Raw genomic sequence first — 23,432 nt, forward strand, 5'->3', positions numbered from 1 at the left:
ATAGGTTAGGGCCAATCAAGGATAGTAGTGGGAAGTTGTGTGTGGAATCGGAGGAGATAGGGGAAGTGTTAAATGAATATTTTTCGTCAGTATTTACAGTGGAGAAAGAAAATGTTGTTGAGGAGAATACTGAGATACAGACAACGAGGCTAGATGGGATTGAGGTTCACAAGGAGGAGGTGTTAGCAATTTTGGAAAGTGTGAAAATAGATAAATCCCCTGGGCCAGATGGGATTTATCCTAGGATTCTCTGGGAAGCCAGGGAGGAGATTGCAGAGCCTTTGTCCTTGATTTTTATGTCGTCATTGTCGACAGGAATAGTGCCGGATGACTGGAGGATAGCAAATGTTGTCCCCTTGTTCAAGAAGGGGAGTAGAGACAGCCCTGGTAATTATAGACCTGTGAGCCTTACTTCGGTTGTGGGTAAAATGTTGGAAAAGGTTATAAGAGATAGTAAGGCGTTTGATAAAGTTCCCCACGGTAGGCTGCAGAAAATACAGAAGTATGGGATTGAAGGTGAATTAGTGCTTTGGATCAGAAATTGGCTAGCTGAAAGAAGACAGATGGTGGTGGTTGATGGTAAATGTTCATCCTGGAGTATAGTTTCTAGTGGTGTACCGCAAGGATCTGTTTTGGGGCCACTGCTGTTTGTCATTTTTATAAATGACCTGGATGAGGGTGTAGAAGGGTGGGTTAGTAAATTTGTGGATGACACGAAGGTCGGTGGAGTTGTGGATAGTGCCGAAGGATGTTGTAGGTTACAGAGGGACATAGATAGGCTGCAGAGCTGGGCTGAGAGATGGCAAATGGAGTTTAATGCGGAAAAGTGTGAGGTGATTCACTTCGGAAGGAGTAACAGGATTGCAGAATACTGGGCTAATGGGAAGATTCTTGGTAGTGTAGATGAGCAGAGAGATCTTGGTGTCCAGGTACATAAATCCCTGAAAGTTGCCACCCAGGTTAATAGAGCTGTTAAGAAGGCATATGGTGTGTTAGCTTTTATTAGTAGGAGGATCGAGTTTCGGAGCCACGAGGTCATGCTGCAGCTGTACAAAACTCTGGTGAGACCGCACCTGGAGTATTGCGTGCAGTTCTGGTCACCGCATTATAGGAAGAATGTGGAAGCTTTGGAAAAGGTGCAGAGGAGATTTACTCGGATGTTGCCTGGTATGGAGGGAAGGTCTTACGAGGAAAGGCTGAGGGACTTGAGGTTGTTTTCGTTAGAGAGAAGGAGGAGAAGAGGTGACTTAATAGAGACATATAAGATAATCAGAGGGTTGGACAGGGTGGATAGTGAGAGCCTTTTTCCTCGGATGGTGATGGCAAACACGAGGGGACATAGCTTTAAGTTGAGGGGTGATAGATATAGGACAGATGTCAGAGGTAGTTTCTTTGCACAGAGAGTAGTAGGGGCGTGGAACGCCCTGCCTGCAACAGTAGTAGACTCGCCAACTTTAAGGGCATTTAAGTGGTCATTGGATAGACATATGGATGAAAATGGAATAGTGTAGGTCAGATGGTTTCACAGGTCGGCGCAACATCGAGGGCTGAAGGGCCTGTGCTGCGCTGTAATGTTCTATGTTCTATGTTCCGGTGTCTGAGGCCAGCTGAATATGACTGCATAGGTGTTGCCAGTACTCGTTTGCACAGAGCCTGGCTGTTCTTTGTGCAGTGCTTCTGGCTGCTTTAAGTGCTGCGGATGTTAACTCGCTGGGGGCTTTCTTGTAGTTCAGCAGTGCAGTGCGCTTAGCGGCTATGACAGGTTCCAGCTCTTCATTATGAGATTGAAACCAGTCTGCATTTCTCTTCGCACTTTTGCCGTAGGTGGTCAAAGCTGACTCATAGATGGCGTCTCTGATGTGGGCCCACTTGGTTTCAGCATCCCCTGTGGGAGTGTTTTGAAGGGTTGTTACAAGTGAATTTAGAAAGTTTTGTAACAGCTGTGGGTGAGAAATTCTGCTCGTGTTGATGCGCGGGTGGCCCTTCTGCTTGGAATGATGCAACTTCTTTGGTCTGAGTCTAACCTTGCTGCACACCAGGGAGTGGTCAGTGTCGCAGTCCGCACTGTGGAAGCTGCGTGTGATTTGAACACTGTTTAAGGCGGCTCGCCTTGTGACGATGAGGTCTAGCTGGTGTCAACGACGCGATCTTGGGTGCCTCCATGAAACCTGGTGACAGGGTTTAGTGTGAAAGAACGAGTTGGTGATGCAGAGGTTATGATAGGTACACAACTCAAGCAGTCTCTGCCCGTTCTCATTCATCCTTCCAACGCCATAGCGCCCAAGGCAGGAGGGCCATGAGACATGGTCGGCCCCAACCCTGGCATTAAAGTCCCCCAGCAGGAATAGGTGTTCGGTGTTGGGGATGCTGCTAATGATGTTATGGAGTTGCTCGTAGAACTGGTCTTTAGCTTCAGGTAGGGAGCAGAGTGTTGGAGCATAGATGCTGAGTAGATGTACTGGACCAGAGGTGGTGAGCAGTCAGATGGACAGTATGCGTTCCAAGCCATTTGAGGAAGGCTCTATCATGCTGAGCAAGGAGTTTCTGATGGCGAAGCCCACTCCATGCTGTCTTGGTTCTTCAGGATCCCTGCCCTGCCAGAAGAAGGTGTAGTCTTGCTCTGCTAGAGATCCACTCGCGGGGAGGCGAGTCTCCTGAAGTGCTGCAATGTCTACATTGAGTCTACTGAGCTCGTTGTTAATGATGGCAGTCTTCCGAGAATCGTTGATTTCTGTAAGGTCTTCCGACAGGCCAGGACACATAGTTCTGACGTTCCAGCTTGCAAAGCGAAGGGCTGGTACCTCCTTTCCTTTTTTCATGTTGTTTGGTGCGGTGTTGCAGTCCACCTTTCGGGCAATGACCCTGAGCTCCAAGCACCCATTGAAGCAGGTAGACTGTGGCGGGACAGAACCTCATTGACCGGGGGCTGCCCGGTTTGAGGCGGGCGGTAGCTGTCCAGTGAGGTGCAATGACAAAGGCAACCCGTGACGCCCAGTTTCTACGCCAATTTATCTGGACTTATAACCCGTAACTGCTGCCTTCCGTGTTGGTTCAGTCGCTGTGAGGCAACTATGGAGTGACCTCTCCATGGCGATGCCTGGGCAAGTTTATGGAGGTTGTGAGTTGCCCAGCCGTCAAAACCCCCCTCTCGGCCTTTCTGGTGGGGTCCAAAGGAGTGCAGGGCACGACATTTGGCACCAGTATGGCTGCAGGAACTGCCGGAAACATGCCAAAGGTGACACATAACCGCCTACGGGGTTCCACTCCGGATTTTCTGTTAGGGTTTACTCCCTTAGCCTTGGTCTCTCCCGAGATGCCCACAAGGCAGTGGGCTTGTTAGGGCCCCTACACAAGTGTAGGATGGTGCCGGTGGGAGGAGGGGATGCGAGGGGGAGGGGTGGAGGGAGGGGGGTGCGAGGGGGGGCTGGGAAGGGGGCTGTAAGGGGGTGGGGGTGGTGCATGGGAAGGGGGTGCTGGGGAAGATGGTGCGAGGGGGTGCGGGCTGGGACGGGGTTGTGAGGGGGTGAGCTGAGAGGGTGGAGCAGGGAAGGAGACGGAGGGTGGAAGTGGGGAAAGGGGGGGGAAAGCGGGTGCAGGTAATAAGCCATTTCCTCAGTGCCCACCATCGACGTCCGGAAAGCTCATCCACGTCCTTCGGGAGGTGAAGCATCATTTGGCAGACTTAGAGGTGATTACATTTGCTGAGGGTTTTTTTTTGCAGTGGTTTAAATAAAGGCATGCAGCATTGCCGACAGTGCGCTGCAGATGCTCTCCGAGCCATCTCCCGTGGGCGCTTTGAAGTTGCGGCCGGGGGGGCCGTTCGTGGATTTTTTGGGTGATCGGGGCACCTTTTCTCAAGACTTCTCTAGGGTCCTGCTGCTCCTTCTTCACCTCAATGGACTTACCACACGCCGTGGCTGCAGACACTCTGGGCGGTGAGGACAGCAGGATCAGAGATTGAAGTATCGACAGCTGTGCTCGTCAGTTTCATCCGGATCAATTTCATTGAGAAAACAAAGAGCAGGTGTGGCTGGGGGAGGGCAGTGGGCCCAGGTAACATACACTAAACTAACTGTTAACTTTTAGATAGGGCTAAAATGAACTGATTTAAAGAGCCAGGGGAGTTTAAACAGTTTAAGAGGGTAGATTGGGGGAGAAAACATTAGGAATGGGAGCAGATGGCCATGGATATCGTTGAACAGTAAGGGAGCTTCCTTGGGAGCTTACAGCCCAGGAGCCATCTTGAAGTATCTAGATAACAAAGGAGAAGGTGTAGATAGGACAAGGTCACAGGATAGCTGACCAGATGGTCATGGAGCAAAGATATGTTAATGGTGTGCTGGTACAGAAAGGGTGCTAACGGACTGAAAATTGAACAGCTGCAAGTACAAACATGAAAAAAACAGTGGGTAAGCAAACTGAACAAACTAAGATGAAATAAAATAAAATAAACACAAAAAAAATACAAAAAGGAAAAAGAAAAAAATAACTAAAAATAAAAGTAAAATGGGGGGCCCGTCATGCTCTGAAATTATTGAACTCAATGTTCAGTCCGGCAGGCTGCAGTGTACCTAATCATAAATGAGATGCTATTCCTCGAGCTTGCGTTGATGTTTACTGGAACACTGCAGCAATCCCAGGACAGAGATGGGAGCAGGGGAGAGTGTTGAAATGGCAAGCAACCAGAAGCTCAGGGTCCTGCTTATAGACTGAGTGGAGGTGTTCCGCAAAGCGGTCACCCAGTCTGTGTTTGGTCTCCCCAATGTAGAGGAGACCACATTGTGAGCAGCGAATACCGTATACTACATTGAAAGAAGTACAAGTAAATTGCTGCTTCACCTGAAAGGATTGTTTGGGGCCTGGGGTAGTGAGGAGAGAGGAGGTAAATGGGCAGGTATTACATCTCCTGCGATTGCAGGCGAAGGTGCCATGGGAAGGGGATGAAGTGGTGGGGGTAATGGAGGAGTGGACCAGGGTGTCATGGAGGGAATGATCCCTTCGGAATGCTGACAGGGGAAGGGAGGGAAGCAGCTTTGATGAAGTTTTCCAGTTCAAGGCGGGAGCAGGAAACGACACCAATACAGTCATTGGGTGGCACAGTGGAACAGTGGTTAGCACCGCAGCCTCACAGCTCCAGCAACCTGGGTTCAATTCTGTGTACTGCCTGTGCGGAGTTTGCAAGTTCTCCCTGTGACTTTGTGGGTTTTCGCCAGGTGCTCCGGTTTCCTCCCACATGCCAAAGACTTGCAGATTGATAGGTAAATTGGCCATTCTAAATTGCCCTTATTATAGGTAGGTGGCAGGGGAATATAGGGAAGGTGGGGATGTGGTAGGAATATGGGATTAGTGTAGGATTAGTATAAATGGGTGGTTGATGGTCAGCACAGACTCGGTGGGCCGAAGGGCCTGTTTCAGTACCTCTGAATAAATAAATTATTTCAGTGGGGCAGGAGCAGGCTGACACAATGGATCTGCCGGGACAGTCCTGTCTGTGGAGTTGATAAAGTTTTCCAGTTCGGGGCGGGAGCAGGAAACGGCACCGATACAGTCATCAATGCACCGGAAAAAGAGTTGGGGGAGGGGACGTAAGTAGGACTGGAACACATTTAGTTGGTCAGCCATTTATTTGTTCCCCATAATAAATTCCCCTGTTTCTGACTGTAAGGGACCTACATTTGTCTTCATCAATCTTTTTCTCTTCACATATCTATAGAAACTTTTACAGTCAGTTTTTATGTTCCCCGCAAGCTTGCTCTCGTACTCTATTTTTCCCCTTCTTAATCAATCTCTTGGTCCTCATTTGCTGAATTCTAAACTGCTCCCAATCCTCACGTCTGTTGTTTTTTCTGGTGAATTTATATGCCTCTTCCTTGGATCTAATGCTATCTCTAATTTCCCTTGTAAGCCATGGTTTGGCTACCTTTCCAGTTTTACTTTTGCACCAGACAGGGATAAACAATTGTTGCAGTTCATCCATGCATTCTTTAAATGTTTGCCATTGCCTATCCACCGTCATCCCTTTAAGTAACGTTTCCCAATCCATCATAGCTAACTCACGCCTCATACCTTCGTAGTTTCCTTTACTAAGATTCAGGACCCTAGTCTCACAATCAACTACGTCACTCTCCATCTTGATGAAGAATTCTATCATATTATGGTCGCTCATCCTCAAGGGGACTCGCACCACTAGATTGTCAATTATTCCTCTCTCATTAAACAATACCCAGTCTAGGATGGCCTGTTCTCTAGTTGGTTCCTCAACGTATTGGTCCAGAAAACCATCTTGTATACACTCCAAGAATTCCTCCTCGACAGTATTGTGACTAATTTGATTTGCCCAATCTATATGCAGATTAATGTCACCCATAATTACAGATGTTCCTTTATCGCATGCGTCTCCAATTTCCTGTTTAATGCCATTCCCAACATACCACTACTGTTTGGGGGTCTGTATACAACCCCTACTAACATTTTTTGCCCCTTAGTGTTTCTCAGCTCTACCCATACAGATTCCACATCGTCAGAGCTAATATCTTTCCTCACTATTGCGTTAATTTCCTCTTTAACCAGCAATGCAACTCCACAGCCTTTTGCTTTTTGTCTGTCCTTCCTAAATACTGAATACCCCTGGATGTTCATTTTCCATCCCTGGTCACCTTGCAGCCATGTCTCCGTAATCCTGACTATATCATATCCGTTTACATCTATTTGCGCGATTAATTCATCCACCTTATTGCGAATGCTCCGTGCATCAAAGCACAAAGCCTTAAGGCTTGTCTTTTTAACATTACTTGTCCCTTTCCCACTATTTTTCACTGTGGCCCTGTTTGATTCTGGCCTTTGATTTCTCTATCACTTTTCTTATTCCCCTTACTGTCTTTTGTTCTTGTCTTTGATCCCCCCTCCTCTGACTCCTTGCAAAGGTTCCCATCCCCCTGCCATTTTAGTTTAAACCTTCCCCAACCACTCTAGCAAATACTCCCCCTAGGACATCAGTCCCAGTCCTGCCCAGGTATAACCCATCCAGTTTGTCCACGTGCCCCAGAACTGGTCCCAATGTCCCAGGAATCTAAAACCCTCGCCCTCACACATCTCTTCAGCCACATATTCATAGAACATAGAACATAGAACATTACAGCGCAGTACAGGCCCTTATATATCCTGCTATTTCTACTCTGACTAGCACGTGGCACTGGTAGTAATCCTGAGATCGCTACCTTTGAGGTCCTACTTTTCAACTTACTTCCTAACTCCCTATATTCTGCTTTTAGGACCTCATCCTTTTTTTTACCTACGTCATTTGTACCAATGTGTACCACGACCACTGGCTGTTCACCCTCCCCCTTCAGAATGTCCTGTAACCGCTCTGAGACCCTAGCACCAGAGAGGCAACATACCATCCTGGAGTCTCTATTGCGGCCACAGAAACACCTATCTATATTTCTTACAATTGAATCCCCTATAACTATTGCATTCCCACACTTTTTACTCCTCCCCTGTGCAGCAGAGCTAACTGTGGTGCAACGAATTGGGCTGTTGCTGCTTTCCTCTGAGAGGCCATTCCCCCAACAGTATCCAAAGCAGCCACAGGAGATTCCTGCACTGCCTGCCTTGTCCTCTTGCTGTGCCTGGTGGTCACCCATTCCCCTCCTGTCTGTGCTATCCAGCCTAATCCCACTTAAAATCAAATGAGGCCCAAACATAACACTGATCCAGGCCTCCTGACTGTGGCTTTGGGCAGGCGCCAAGGATTACTGCCAATTTCATGTTTGTTTTCGTGTAGGTAACAATTTCCCCCATGATGTCTTTTTATTTCCAAACTCATCTTTCATCTACTTCATTCTTTTGAGGCTCTGCTATTTATATATTTATTCATTTTTTCAATGTGAAATTGTTGATATTTATTTGAGTCATTTAAAGCAATGACACTGTTTTTAGCTACAATAATGTAGAAAAGGTTTCAATAGTCAACTGCTTGACAGCAGGACTGCTGACGAGGGTCCCGCAAGTGTTTAGGAGTAGTATAATTTTGAAGTAGTGTTTATTGGTTGCTGTAAAAGTGATGGAAAAATAAAGCATAATGTAATCCAGCCAGATTTTTAAAATTCTTCTCCATGAGTGATGCTATTAATATATAATAAAAGTTGATATTAATTGAAGACTCATTGACAATGAATTTAAGAAGAATTCGCTTCAGTTCTTGTCATAGATGAATAAAAGTTTTACTCTATGCATTGACAACCCTTCTTTTGAAAATAACAGTGAGAAGGATAATATTTTTATGTACTAGTCAATCCCCTGTAGAGTTGCAAAAGGCGTGTCCTGTTTAAAAGGGAAAAGGAGGAGAGATGGAGAGTTGTGTTCAGCAGGGGAGTCTAAGAAAGGGAAGAATATAATGGGAGATGAAGAAACCAAAAGGCAATTGGTGATGGAGGTCCTGTTGCTGCTCGGGAGTGTGGGTTTTGTTCATTGCTGCATCCACAGAAGGCATGTGCAGTGTCTGCAGCTATATTGGCAGCGGGAGAATCGCTCCAGGTTCGTAGCCACATCGATGGTGTAACATTACGGCACATGAGGCAGAGAACAGACTGCTTTGATTGGTGGAGCGTTTGCAAAACCAGTAGCGGTTCTCAGGGGTAATAAAACAAGAAATGCTGGAAATACTCAGCAGGTCTGGCAGCATCTGTGGACAGAGAAGCAGAGTTAACCTTTCAGGTTAATTCTCCGGTGGTTGGTAAGCTTATATAAATACAAAAGGGAAATACCACACAAAAAAATTCAGAAATAAACAGAAAGCAGTGGTTAGCACTGCAGCCTCATAGCTCCAGGGACCTGGGTTCGATTCTGGGTACTGCCTGTGCGGAGTTTGCAGGTTCTCCCTGTGACCGTGTGGGTTTTCGCCGGGTGCTCCGGTTTCCTCCCACAGCCAAAGACTTGCAGGTTGATAGGTAAATTGGCCATTATAAATTGCCCCTAGTGTAGGTAGGTAGGTGGTAGGAGAATGGTGGGGATGTGCTAGGGAATATGGGATTAATGTAGGATTAGTATAAATGGGTGGTTGTTGGTCGGCACAGACTCGGTGGGCCGAAGGGCCTTTTTTAGTGCTGTCTCTCTCTATGACTCAATCATGGGGTGGAGAGAGCAGCAAGAATAATAGTGCAATTACTAATCTGCGACTCAGTTCAAGAGTAAGGTGCTGGGGATTTAGCTGGAATGAGCAATGCGTATCACTGCAAGTTAAGATGGGGCAAAATGATTAAAAGGGCAAATCCCAATATAATGTTTTTTAACTATTGCAGTATCAAGAATCAAATCATGGTCCTTTTAATACTTAAACAAATAAAGTAAGGACGATACTGCTGATTCTGCAGACACATTGGTGTAGAACTATCCAGTTGATAGGATGTGAAACTGAATGCAGGCTCATGATGGTGAATTTTAAATATCAGGCTGTCTCACTGCCACTCGATCCATCTCATTAACATACATACAGTGGGTTGAACATGCGTCCCGCTGCAGCTCACCGGCTCACGATCGGTGTAATATCAGGAGGCTCACAGGTCAACACAGCTGGGAAGATGTTAGTTCCAGAGGGGTGGTGGTTGCAATCATGGTGCAAGGAATGGGGAGCCAGAGATGGCAGCGGCTCAAATTAGTCACACTCCTGCTTCTCATCGTCCCACAAAAATAGTTTTAACTCACCTCTTCAGCTTTTCGACCAGATTCTCATGGCAGACTGGTACAAATGGTGAAGTCACACGGGATCAGAGGTGAACTGGCAAGATGGATACAGAACTGGCTCGGTCATAGAAGACAGAGGGTAGCAGTGGAAGGGTGTTTTTCTAAATGGAGGCATGTGACTAGTGGTGTTCCACAGGGATCAGTGCAAGGACCTTTGCTGTTTGTAGTAAGGATGGTGAGTGCCTGGAACTTGCTGCCAGGGGAGGTGGTGGAAGCAGGTACAATGGTGACATTTAAGAGGCATCTTGACAAATACATGAATAGGATGGGAATAGAGGGATACGGACCCCGGAAGTGCAGAAGGTTTTAGTTTAGACAGGCATCAAGATCGGCGCAGGCTTGGAGGGCCGAATGGCCTGTTCCTGTGCTGTACTGTTCTTTGTTCTTTTGTTCTTTGGTGTGGACTGTTCACCTCCCAACTGATCACAATCTTGTTTTGTTTAAAGTGATGAGTTAACCCCTGAATGTTTTACTTGCCAAATAAACAGATAGTGACAGGTTTTCTTGTAGATTTAAAACAGAAGATTAACTACTGAATAATATTCATTCCCCGAAATGTTCGCAACACCACTCATGCACAAATTCACTCTCATATGCACTCTCAAGAGAAGATAGAAGGTAAAGCGAGAGAGTTCAAGGTGTGGTAGGTGTTAGTGGTTTATAGTAAACCTGTTGAATTTCCTCTTTTAAAAGTGCAGGCCTGGATTGTTTATATTCTTGAACTTGTTGAGGTGTTGTAGATTTCTGGTGGTTAAGATTTTAAACTGGAGATGGCAGTTACTTTCCGTTCTCTGCTGCACCAAGTTGAAGTGTAGAATTAGCAACAGGGTTTCTTCTTGTTTAGGCTGGATCTTTCCACAACCACCTGTTTGGAGTGCCTTCTCTGTGATGTTGCTGTGATCTCTCCCTCTCTTTCTCTCCAGAGTTGCCTTTTTAAGGTAAAAGTTCTTCACCTTAGCATTTCTGTTAGTTGACATGTGGCTGCCTCCTGTGGTGTGAGCACACAATGGACCAAGAAGTGGAATCCATGGCTAGCTATTAATATTTGAATAGGTACTATTCTGCAATGATGTGTCCACTTCATACCTTCTTTGTCTCTGAAGAAAGCCATTCAATTCTGGAATGTTTCTTGATGGTTCCAGGATGGGTGTAGTCGATGTCTTCATCTGGAATGTATCTTTTTCTCCTTTCGAAACAATGAGACTGTATGAATAGGTCATCTGCCCTTTGGTGACCATCTTGCAGCACATTGTCCTATTTTTTAAAGGAGAATTCAATTTCAAAGAGTCCACATTGAATAAAGTTCATATCTTAAAAGTCTTCTTTGGCCTCCTTATCGCGAGAGACAATGGATACACGCCTGGATGTGGTCAGTGGTTTGTAGAGCAGCGTCTGGAGTGGCTATAAAGGCCAATTCTAGAGTGACAGACTCTTCCACAGGTGCTGCAGAAAAATTTGTTTGTCAGGGCTGTTACACAGTTGGCTCTCCCCTTGCGCTTCTGTTTTTTTTCCTGCCAACTGCTAAGTCTCTTTGACTCGCCACACTTTAGCCCCGCCTTTATGGCTGCCCGCCAGCTCTGGCGAACGCTGGCAACTGACTCCCACGACTTGTGATCAATGTCACAGGATTTCATGTCGCGTTTGCAGACGTCTTTAAAGCGGAGACGTGGACGACCGGTGGGTCTGATACCAGTGGCGAGCTCACTGTACAATGTGTCTTTGGGGATCCTGCCATCTTCCATGCGGCTCACATGGCCAAGGCATCTCAAGCGCCGCTGACTCAGTAGAGTGCATAAGCTGGGGATGTTGGCCGCCTCGAGGACTTCTGTGTTGGAGATACGGTCCTGCCACCTGATGCCAAGTATTCTCCGGAGGCAGCGAAGATGGAATGAATTGAGACGTCGCTGACATACGTTGTGCAGGCCTTAAAAATAGGATATGATATGCCTTTACTGGACATGACAATGTATGTCATAGTACCCCACCCTGATTCAGACAGGAACCTTGGACGCCCATGAAAATACCAGTGGGAATATGGTAGCGGGTAGGAAGTGAGGCAGTATGTTCACCACTGGAATTGTAGCTCCACTGTTGCTCCATTTCTACTGGGAGGGAGGAGTGAATATCGACCTCCTGAAATAGCAGTAATTGTCATGGCAGTTAGGGTGTTTGCACAGTTAGCAGTTACAAACATAAGCTAAAACTTTAACATTGAAAACTCCTATCACAGTGCCACCTACATACTTCATAGAATAAATGCTTTTGGGACAGTTTACAAAAGGGATTTTCAATGCACTTTAGGAACAGAGGCGCAGGAGTAGGCTACTCAGCCTATCGAGCCTGCCCTGCCATTCAATATGATCATGACTGATCATCCACTTCAATGCCTTTTTCCCACATTATTCTCATATCCCCTGATGTCATTTGTATTTAGAAATCTGTTAATCTCTGCTTTAAACAGACTCAATAGCTTCCACAGTCCTCTGGGGTAGAGAACTCCAAAGATTCACAACCCTATGAGTAAAGAAATTTCTCCTCATGTCTGTCCTAAGTGGCTTCCTCCTTGTTTTGAAATTGTGTCCCTAATTGTAGACTCCCCAACCGGGGGAAGCATCTTAACTGCATCTACCCTGTCTATCCCTTTAAGTATTTTGTAGGTTTCAATGAGATCACCTCTCATTCTTCGAAACTCTAGAGAATACAGGCCCAGTTTCCCCAATCTCTTTTCATAGGACAGTCCCGCCATCCCGGGAACCAGTCTGGTGAACCTTCATTGCACTTCCTCAATGCCTTTAATAGCCTTCCAAAGGTAAGGGGACCAAAACTGCACACAGTACTCCAAGTGCAGTCTAACCAAGGTTTTATACAATTGAAGCAAGACTTCACTACTCCTGTACTTAAATTCTCTTGCGATAAAGGCGGCACAGTGGCACAGTGGTTAGTACCTCAGCCTCACAACTCCAGCGACCCAGGTTCAATTCTGGGTACTGCCTGTGTGGAGTTTGCAAGTTCTCCCTGTGTCTGCATGGGTTTTCTCCGGGTGCTCCGGTTTCCTCCCACAAGCCAAAAGACTTGCAGGTTGATAGGTAAATTGGCCATTACAAATTGTCCCTAGTATAGGTAGGTGGTAGGGAAATATAGGGACAGGTGGGGATGTGGTAGGAATATGGGATTAGTGTAGAATTAGTATAAATGGGTGGTTGATGGTCGGCACAGACTCGGTGGGCCGAAGGGCCTGTTTCAGTGCTGTATCTCTAAACTAAACTAAAATACTGTTAGCCTTCCCAATTGCTTGCTGCACCTGCATGTTAGCTTTCAGTGACTTATTGACAAGGACACCTTTGTACATCTACATTTTCTAATCTCTTACCATTTAAGAAATACTCTGCACATCGGTTCCTCTTACCAAAGTGGATAACCTCACATTTTTCCACATTATATTCCATCTGCCTTGCTCTTGCCCACTCACTAAGTCTTTCCAAATCCCCTTGGAACTGCTTTGCATCTTCTTGACAATACACATTCCCACCAATTTTGTGTCATCCGCGAAATTGGAAATACTACATTTGGTCCCCACATCCAAATCATTGATATATATTGTGAATATGCACTGATCCTTACGGTACCCCACTAGTCACAGCCTGCCAACGCACGAATGGCCTGTTTATCCTACTCTCTGCTTCCTGCCTGTTAACCAATCCGTAATCCATGCCAGTATATTACCTCCTATCCCATGTGCTTTAATTTTTCTAATCAACCTCCTGTGAGGGATTTTATCAAAAGTCTTCTGAAAATCCAAGTGTACCACGTCCACCGACTCCCCTTTATCAATTCTTTAGTAACATCCCTAAAAAACTCCAACAGGTTTGTCAAACATGATTTCCCATTCATAAATCTATGCTATGTCCAATCAGATCATTATTATCCAAGTGTCCATTTGTCACATCCTTTAGAATAGACTCTGGCATTTTCCCAATGACTGATGTAAAGTTAACAGGTCTGTAATTCCCTGTTTTTTCTCTCCCTCCCTTCTTTAATAGTGTGGTGACATTTATGACATTCCAATCTGTAGGAACCGCTCCAGAATCTATGAATTTTGAATTGGAATGTTGTGAGCTAGCTACTATTTTTAATATGTAATTGATGTGTAATGGATTTTAAGATGGCAGAATAAAGGTTTTAAGGAATTTAAATTTATTGGGATAACCAGATTAAGGTGAACTATGCCACCTTAGAAACAAGTTGTTTAGTTTAGTTTAGTTTAGAGATACAGCGCTGAAACAGGCCCTTCGGCCCACCGAGTCTGTGCCGACCATCAACCACCCATTTATACTAATCCTACACTAATTCCATATTCCTACCACATCCCCACCTGTCCCTATACTTCCCCACCATCCACCTACACTAGGGGCAATCCACAATGGCCAATCCACCTGTGTTGTCTGAATTTACATTTCAAGCTTTTATTTTCCATATCTTGTAGTTTCTTTGACAGTAAACTAAACAGCACCTTAAGGAGAAAAATGTCTAATATTGCTTAAAAAAATGTAGACTTTCTTTTAAATTTCAGTGCAACAACCCCAAGACCAAAGAACCCAAACTAAAAGCTGCTATGCGAATTGTACCAGAGTGGAATGATTATGATAACGAAATAAAGATGTTGTTAAAAAAAGTGGAGGAACAGAAAAAGGATAGCAACTCAAAAGCAAATTCACAGTCTCCAGGTGAGATTCTTGTTTACATGGGTAAGTAAATCTTTCTTTCTCATTTGTCATAATAAGGTATCAAAAATTACAAAAGATCTTGGAGCATCTCAGAAGGCATCTCAACGTATTAATACCAGTCACCAAGGCAGAAGGGACAAGGGACTACAAGATGGGGAAAAAAATGATGGCAAAGGGAATGCAAAGTAAAGGCGTGAGTCTACAGCCAAGAGTCAGCAGACAAGTCATAAAGTCATTGCGGCACAGGAGGCCTTTTTGCCCATCGAGCCCATGCTGGCCCTCCATAGAGTGATCCAATCAGCCCCATTCCCCGCTTTATCCCTGTAGCACTGTAGATTTATTTCCCTCAAGTGCCTATCCAATTTCCTTTAGAAATTATTGATCATCTCCACTTCCAACAGCCTCGTAGGCAGCGAGTTCCAGATCATTATCATTCTTTCCCTGTGTTGAAAAGGTTCTTCCTCACACACCTCCAGATTTCTTGCCCAGAACCTTAAATCTGTTTACCCCAGTCCTTGTACCATCAGCTGATTTCTTTGTTTACCTTATCTAAGCCTGTCATAATAGAGTCATAGAGTCATACAGCACAGAAACAGGCCCTTCGGCCCACCGCGTCCATGCCGACCATAATGCCTATCCTAATCCCACCTGCCTGCATTAATTCCATATCCCTCTATGCCTTGCTCATTCAAGTACCTGTCCAGGTGCCTCTTAAATGTTGCTACTGTTCCTGCCTCCACCACCTCCTCAGGCAGCTCATTCCAGATACCCGCTATTCTTTGTGTGAAAAATTTACCCCTTTGATCCCCTTTAAACCTCCTCCCTCTCACCTTAAGTCTATGCCCTCTAGTTTTAGTCACCCCTACTATGGGAAACAGACTCTGTCTATCTACCCTATCTCGGCCTCTCATAATTTAATATACCTCTATTATGTCCCCTCTCAGCCTCCTTCGCTCCAGGGAAAACAGACCCAGCCTATACAATTTCTCTTTATAACTCAAGCCCTCCAAACCAGGCAACATCCTTGTGAATCTTTTCTGCACCCGCTCTAGCTTAATCACATCTTTCCTGTAGTGTGATGTACTCCAAGTGCAGTCTAACCAACGTTATGTACAACTGTAACATGACGTCCGAACTCTTGTACTCAATGCCTCAGTCAATGAAAGCAAGCATGCCATACGCCTTCTTCACCACCCTGTCTACCTGTGTTGCCACTTTCAGGGAACTATGTACTTGCACCCCAAGGTCTCTCTGCTGTGCAATACTTCCCAGGGCCCTGCCATTCACTGTATATGTCCTGCCCTGGTTTAACTTCCCAAAATGCATCACCTCGCACTTGTCTGCGTTAAATTCCATTTGCCAATCCCTTGCCCACTTTCCCAGTTTATCTATATCCTGTTGTAACCTTAGACAACCTCCTTCACTGTCCACTATACCACCAATTTTGCTGTCATCTGCAAACTTACTAATCATGCCCCTTACATTCACATCCAAGTCATTAATATATGACAAACAACAGAGGGCCCAGCACCGATCCCTGCGGCACACCACTGGTCACTGGCCTCCAATCTGAAAAACAACCCTCCACTACCACCCTCTGCCTCCTATCACCAAGCCAATTTTGTATCCAATAATCTTGTGTATCAGAACTCCCTTCAGTCTCCTTTGCTTCAAGGAAAACAGCCCTAGCTGCTCCAACCTAATATTGTAACCAAATTCTTGTAGCATCTGCTGCCCATGTCCTTCTAGTTGGTAGAGGTCGTGGGTTTGGAAGGTGCTGTTGAAGGAGCCTTGGTGAGTTGCTGCAGTGCATCTTGTAGATGGTACACACTGCTGCCACTGTGTGTCACTGGTGAAGGGATTGAATGGTGAAGGTGTTGGATGGGGTGGTAATCAAGAGAGCTGCTTTGTCGTGGATAGTGTCGAGCTTCTTGTGTTGTTGGAGTTGCACTCATCCAGGTAAGTGGAGAGTATTCCATCATATGCCTTCTAGATGGTGGACAGGAATTAGGGGGTCAGGATGCAGTTATCGCGGCAGAATTCCCAGCCTCTGACCTGCTGTTGATTCCACAGTATTTATGTGTTCTGTCCAGTTCAATTTCTGGTCAGTGGTAACCCCCAGGATGTTGATAATCTTCTCTTCATAACATTTCTTCAAGTCATTCTCTAATTCCTATCCTTGTTTCCATGCCTGTTTCTGCATCAGTTTCTCATTCTTTTATTGTACCAACATTAAGTGAAACTGCAAAATAACCAGACCACCATTGTCTGTCTATCCTTGAACTTATTTTCCCTTTTCATCTCCCCAAGCACTGCACAGCAGTAAGTTTGAAACTAAATGAATGGACCATAAAAAAAACAGGGATATTGATATCAGCTGGTGTTAAAAGTACTAATTTACAGAAGAGCAAGCAGCTGCTTAGTTCACTGTTTAAGAGCTCAACAGAACTCAACAGTATTACACATGCATAATCTGTTATAATGAGCAGTCAGTTATAGGTCATCATTTCAGCCATTGGTCAATTTGATCACAATAGCTGGCATTTACTATGATTGCTAAGGGAAAACTTTAAAATAGTCATTTGATAGTGCTATAAATAGTGCATAATTTGTAAATCTCAAAGAATGTCTTTGTTCAAAATGTTCGAAAAAAGAAAGTTCAGAAATACTCATGATCTCAGTCCTATGGTGAAGGTTGTGATATGGTGTATCTGCTAAAAGTAGTGTTTAATCTAAGATTTCTTTCTCTTTCCAGCTGCTAAGCGAGATGAACTCTAGCATCTATGAAGTTATTATTCTGCACTGGATGCTGAATGAGTAACAACTAAAATTAGAGCAAAAACATGTAACTTGTAACCTCCCTTTCATGTTTGGAACTTGAGAACTTTGGTTATGTACAAGGGTGTACAGTTTTATACTGATTTGTTATGGCAATAATGTTTGGAAGATGATGTGTGTGTGAACATTGGGTAAACATGATAACAATTCCTATGATATCTCCATGCTTATCATAAATTGGAAACAACCTAAAAGTTTGCTGTGAAATTCACATTTGTGGCTGTTAATGTGTGATCATGGTCAAAGCTGAAAGCAGAGTCTGATTCCAGAAAATAGTTATTAGTATTATAATCTTTGTTTCAACCCATATATGTAAATGAACAAGGATTCACAAGGATTGAAACTGGTCCTGATGTTAAGTATTTTGTATCATTGCTTCTGAGGAATGACTAATGCATAGTGGCAGTTCTTTAATAAGAGAATATTTGCCATTGTTTACAAAAGGGACCAATATCAAATAATATGCTTTACATTTAACTTTGGCTTTTACGTCATTAGTCACTTCTGAAACCCTTAACCTGTTCAGACAGAATTTCAAATTTTGACTCTGAACCTCACCAAGTATTTGTTAGTTTGTATGAATACTTATATCATGATCACATCTTTCTGAGTAGTCATGATACACAAACAGCAGCAGTATGAAAAGTACAATTGACTATTTTATGTTATTGGGTGACCACATGGTGGCGATGTATCACTATTAGCAGATAGTAATGATCAATGCACCATAAATCTATGTTACATTGATCTCAGGTCTACATTAATCATGGCTACAGCATGTGTTGCAACTTCTGGAATGTTAAGTATTGGAGCACAAAAAAGAATCCTATATTATGCCTATTTCACTAATTAGTAAACTGCAGCTGTCAATACTGCATCAATGCTTCCAGTTTTCAATGCTGATTTCTTGACTATCAGCCGAGAGCTCACCGTTACAACGCTTTATCTTAATGAAATAAGTTTGCATAGGACTGGCCTTAACAATTAATGGATTGACCGGACACTAAATTTAGTGTGAAACAATAAACAAAGTAAAGATTTATGCATATACTATTTTATACATTAACTGGCTAATGGTTTATTTGCCCTGGGTAATTGTGGAATGGTGGTTTTAGATGTACATAGTGTAAACATATGCCAGGAATGTCCTCAGGGCTTTTCCAGCTTGTCACCATAACTTTGATGGAAATTCAGTAGAAGTCTTATTTACACACATAAACAAGGCTTCACCAAAGATACAGTACTGGAGCAGAGAAAACCCTGAGGAAGTTCACCCCCATGGATTCTCTAAATAGTCACCAAAATACTTACCAGAAAGTAACCATCAATATCCTATTTATTACCTTTTTAACCTATATCATGTAATCTCTACTGTTGTCAGTATGCCTACAAAAGTTGTTTTAGATTAATTTAACCTGGCTTTACACTTCAAAATATATACTTTAAAAAATAATGAATCTGTGGTAGTAAGTGGCCATCTCTGGGTTCTTCAGCTGTTCATTATCTATTATATTGTTGTAGTCTGTACTGCTATTAAATTCACTCAGTTGTATTGTAACTCCCTGCCTGTTACTGCTCATCCTCACAATATAGTGCAGTATATAATAATGGGTCAAATCAAACAGGAACAATGAGAATTGTTTTGTTCTTCTTAAAAAGTAAGCTTATGAATTAATTATTTGCAACACTGAACTAGAATGATGTGGGTTTTGTCTGTCAGCTAATTTAACTTTGTTAAAAGTATTATTGGTCCCACATTAAAGCTTTATAATGCAACATTCTGAAAATCAAAAAAATCTTTAAATAAACAGTACAAATTCTTTTCAGTTCACTATGATATTTGCATATTTGTTTCTCAATGTGTTGATGTGCTTATGAATGTTTTCCACTACATTGTGCTTATTCTTTTCAAGGTGATGGTTATTTTCTGTATAGACAGAAGAATTTGTGACTGACTATGTATTTCCATTGGCAACTATCAAATGTTCTTGTAGTTTGACATCACAAGCAAGATATTCATATTTCATGAATGGTGTCTCCTGACAATGCAGAGCATGAGCAGAGCGATTGCCGATGATCACCAACGTCATCAGTGCAAGAAAAGAGCATTGATCACAGAAACGTTTTGTCATCAATATCATGATATATGATATCAATCTTTGTATTAACTTATTTTAATGTTAGTTACTTAAGAGCTGGATTTTATGCAGCCGGCAGGGGCTCTGGCGCCAAGCCGAAAAGGCGAGGGAGCTCCACCTTGGTCGTTTGGATGACCCCCCAACTGCATTTCATGGCACCTGGGCAATTAACTGCCTGGCACCAGGGATCCCATCCCTTTAAGAATGGGGATCCCAACTCCAAGAGCTGCTGGTCAGAGAGCTGGCAGTTCAGTAGTCCCAGCAGCTCCACCGGAAGTGGTGGCCATAGCTGGAACTGCAGCAGTCACCAGACCTGGCACCATAACTTTGATGGAAATTCAGTAGAAGTCTTATTTACACACATAAACAGGTAAGTAGGGGATGGGCTCGCCGGGGCCAGTCAGGCAGGCCCCAGTGAGGGGTGGGGGGGCTGGGTTGTTGAGGACGATGGGTTAGGTGGTGGCACAGGGGTGCCTTTACTACTGGGGGCGTTCCATGGGCCACAGATTGCCCATGGAGGAGGGCCTCCACCAGCCCACAAGGAGGCTGCCTGGTTTTAGTGGGTGGCCTCCGCACATGGTGGAGGCACCCCCTGCCGGTAAAATGCCAGTGGTGACTGGAAGAGGCCCTTAAGTGGCCATTAATTAAGTTCAATGGCGTTGGGAAAGCAACGGGCATTCCACCCCCTCATCTTCCCTTGCAATTTTATGGGCCTCCTGCCACCCTGCCCATGCCTAGAGGGCTCATAAATTCAGCCCTTAGTGTGTGAAAGGCAAAGAGAAAGAGGCATCATGATCCGTGGAATGTGAATTGTGGTCATACCTTGTGAAGATCGCCACTTGAGTTTTCAGGTTTACTTACCCATAGATTACAAACTATAGTCCATGATTCGTCAATATATACCATCTATTTAAGAGGTGTGACAAGCACAGTATTAGTAATTTTCCCCTTATGGTGTTTGTCGCTGTTGTTTTTATGGTTCTATTTCTTATGGAGGGGAACAGTAAGTGAAATGGTTATATTACTGGACCAGCAATCCAGAGAATGCAAATTCAAATCTGATGGCAGTTTGAGAATTTGTATTCAGTTTGAAAAAAATCTGGAAATAAAAGTTGATGTCAGTAAAAGTCACCATGTCAAAACCTGTCCTAATCGCTTATGGAGACCTGCCTAAATCAGTTGAAAAATTCAAAACTGAGATTGATAGATTTTTGTTAAGCAAAGATAGATGGAGTTAAGATACAGATCAGCCTTGATCTAATTGAATGGTAGAGCAGACTTGAGCAGCTGAATGGTCTACGCCTGTTCCCATGCTCCAGTTCCGCAACAACCTGGTTGATTTTTAACTGCTCTCTGAAGTAACCATTCAGTTCAGGGATGGGTAATAAATACTGTTCTTGTCAGCAATGCCAACATCCTAAGAACATACAAAATAGGAGCAGGAGTAGACCTGCTCCACCAGTCGGTGTGATAATGGCTGCTCCTTGGCCTTCACCCCACTTTCTCGCCGGCTCCCCATATCCCTTGATACCCTGAGAGACGAAAAATCTGTCTAACTCTGTGTTACAGCCAGGTGAGAAAGAGGTCCAGAGTTCTCTTTCAGCCTTCACCTGGTCTTACTGTAACAGGGTTTTATGTTTAAACGCATTGTTTTTTTTAGCTCCCCCTTGGTGAATCCTTTGATATGACCAGGTGAGCAATGTCTCGTAAAGGCCTGCTCAGGTCAGGAAAAAAAACCTGACCTGAACCCGACAGAACCACATTGGATCCGAGCCCAACCCGGCCTGAGTCCCTCCATTTTTTCCCGTGCCCAACCCAACACGACCGCCGGAATCTCTACAAACTTCTTGAAATGTTGTGAAATCTCTGGTTAGGATTTCACGCTGTTTTGCCTCCAAGTGTAAAAGCCTATTGTTTAATTTTCCTAGCCGTTCTGTATTCGTTAATTGGATAGTTGGAGGTTCAATCTGAGAATTTCCTCGGCCTACTTCTGCCTCATCCTCACTATCCTTTTCCCTCTCAACAGTCCCGATTACCTGACAGATCTGTATTGGCTTATCCTTCTCCTTGTGGTAATCTTGTTTGAGCATATTAATAACAACCGGATCTTCTTCCAGTGATCAGGGGTGTCAATCAAGTAATCTACTTTACCCACTTTTTTGATCACTCTATATGGGCCACTGAACGGTGCTTTTAATGGTTCTCCCTGTAATGGTAACAACACCAATACTTCACCCCCTGGTTTTATGGTAGGATGTGGTTTTCCCACCATTTGACAGATATGGCATATACTACAAAACTGTCTCACATCCTTTGTAAGACCTGGCCAGTAATAATGTTTGCTACTGTGTGATTTGGTCTTCCAAATTCCCCTATGTCCTGCAAATGGAATGTCGTGTGCTAACCTTAATAATCCTTGGCGATATTTAGGTGATACCACTATCTGTTCAACAACTGGCCAGTCTTCGTCTGCAGGTCTATGAGGCGGTTTCCATTTCCTCCTCAAAACCCCGTTTGCCATATAATAGCCTTCCGGAACTCCTTTCGCCGCAGCATCTGACAGAGCCGTCTGTGCTATTCGGTATAAACTGGATCAGCTTGCTGTGCTGCAATGAGAGACGATCTGTTAAACAACTCATGTGTATTATCTAAATCCCCAAAAAAGGTTTCAGATGCCTGGCTATCCATTTGTCCCTTTTATCTCCGACAATGGAACCTGTTTAGCCATTGCTTAGGTAACTACACACGCAGAAATTATTCCCGGAACTTGTTCCTGTAATTGCTCCATTTCTTTAATTTCACTTGGTTCCTCTATAACTATAGGAGAAACTGACACTTTTGATCCAGCCAAGTCATTTCCGAGGAGTAGATCAGTTCCCTTCACTGGTAAACTGTGGACAACACCTACAGTTACTATCCCAGATATTAAGTCACTCTCTAGGCGTACTTTATACAAAGGTATGGGTATACACTACCTGCTAATTCCATTAACTAAAACTGTAGCATTCAAGGCGCTCTCTGGTGGAAACCTCATATCCTTCCCCAACAAGAGTGTTTGGGTTGCTCCTGTGTCCCTGAGTTTAATGATAGCTTTTCCTACCTCACTTACAGGATACGGAGTTACTCTCCCCTTTGACAAAAATTCATTATAACTCTCAGGTATTTTATTCTTACCCTTTACACTCCTTTTAGTTTTGGTATCTGGTTTCACATTCACAGCTGTCATTAAAGCTATAGCTGGTCTGCTATACTCTCAGTCTGAGTCTTTTCCTCTGCACTAACTTTGCAGTACCCAGGACATCAACAAGTCCTATGGGTTTACTTCGCAATTTCCAGCACTCTGAATGAAGCTGACCCATTTTGTTGCAATGATAACACTTTGGCTTGCGAACCTCACTTCTACCCTCAGCACCTTTGTTTCTGACCTGAGGAGGTGATCCTGGGGCATTCCCAGCTGTTCCTTCTTGTCCCCGGCTACTTGCCTTCCTTTCACTCTCCCACCTCCTATCCTTCTCAGGATAATGGAGGTGATGGACAAAATAAGTTAGCTTATTCACAAACTCAAAATCATCAGCAAACTCTGCTGCTTGCTGAGCTTTCAAAACTATCAGGTTATCTATGTGAGTTCTCACTACTGAAAGAATGGAGTTTTTAAACTCTTCGAAGAGAATCAATTCTCGAAGGTTCTCATACGTAGTTTCTATCTTTAATGCCCATATCCAATGATCAAAATTCATTTGCTTCACCCTCTCAATTCTAAATCTGTCTGCCCAGTCAATCTCCGTAAGTTCCTAAACTTCTGACGGTAAGCTTCAGGGACTAACTCATACACAGACAGAATAGCCTTTTTTGCCATCTCATAATCTGCAGAAGCCTCTTAAGAAAGCATGGCATAAGCTTCACAAGTTCTGCCTACCAACCTGTCCTGCATGAGCAATGTCCAGCTGTCTTTCGGCCACATCATCTGTTTGGCTATTTTTTTTAAATATAT

At 44.1% G+C, this 23,432-nt stretch overlaps 1 protein-coding gene across 1 annotated transcript in view; it reads left to right on the forward strand.

Annotated features, from left to right (window-relative positions):
• uggt2 (UDP-glucose glycoprotein glucosyltransferase 2) overlaps window positions 1-19,107 on the forward strand; it is a 740,193-nt gene extending 721,086 nt beyond the window's left edge. Inside the window, exons 39-40 of the mRNA XM_068034396.1 lie at window positions 14,312-14,465; window positions 17,221-19,107. Of these exons, the coding sequence (XP_067890497.1) occupies window positions 14,312-14,465; window positions 17,221-17,243 (177 nt within the window). The 3' untranslated portion in view covers window positions 17,244-19,107. The remainder of the gene's footprint in view (window positions 1-14,311; window positions 14,466-17,220) is intronic.
• Window positions 19,108-23,432: the final 4,325 nt, after the last annotated feature.

Source organism: Heterodontus francisci, chromosome 6 (genome assembly GCF_036365525.1).
Source record: "Heterodontus francisci isolate sHetFra1 chromosome 6, sHetFra1.hap1, whole genome shotgun sequence".
In the NCBI taxonomy this organism is placed as follows: Eukaryota; Metazoa; Chordata; class Chondrichthyes; order Heterodontiformes; family Heterodontidae; genus Heterodontus; species Heterodontus francisci.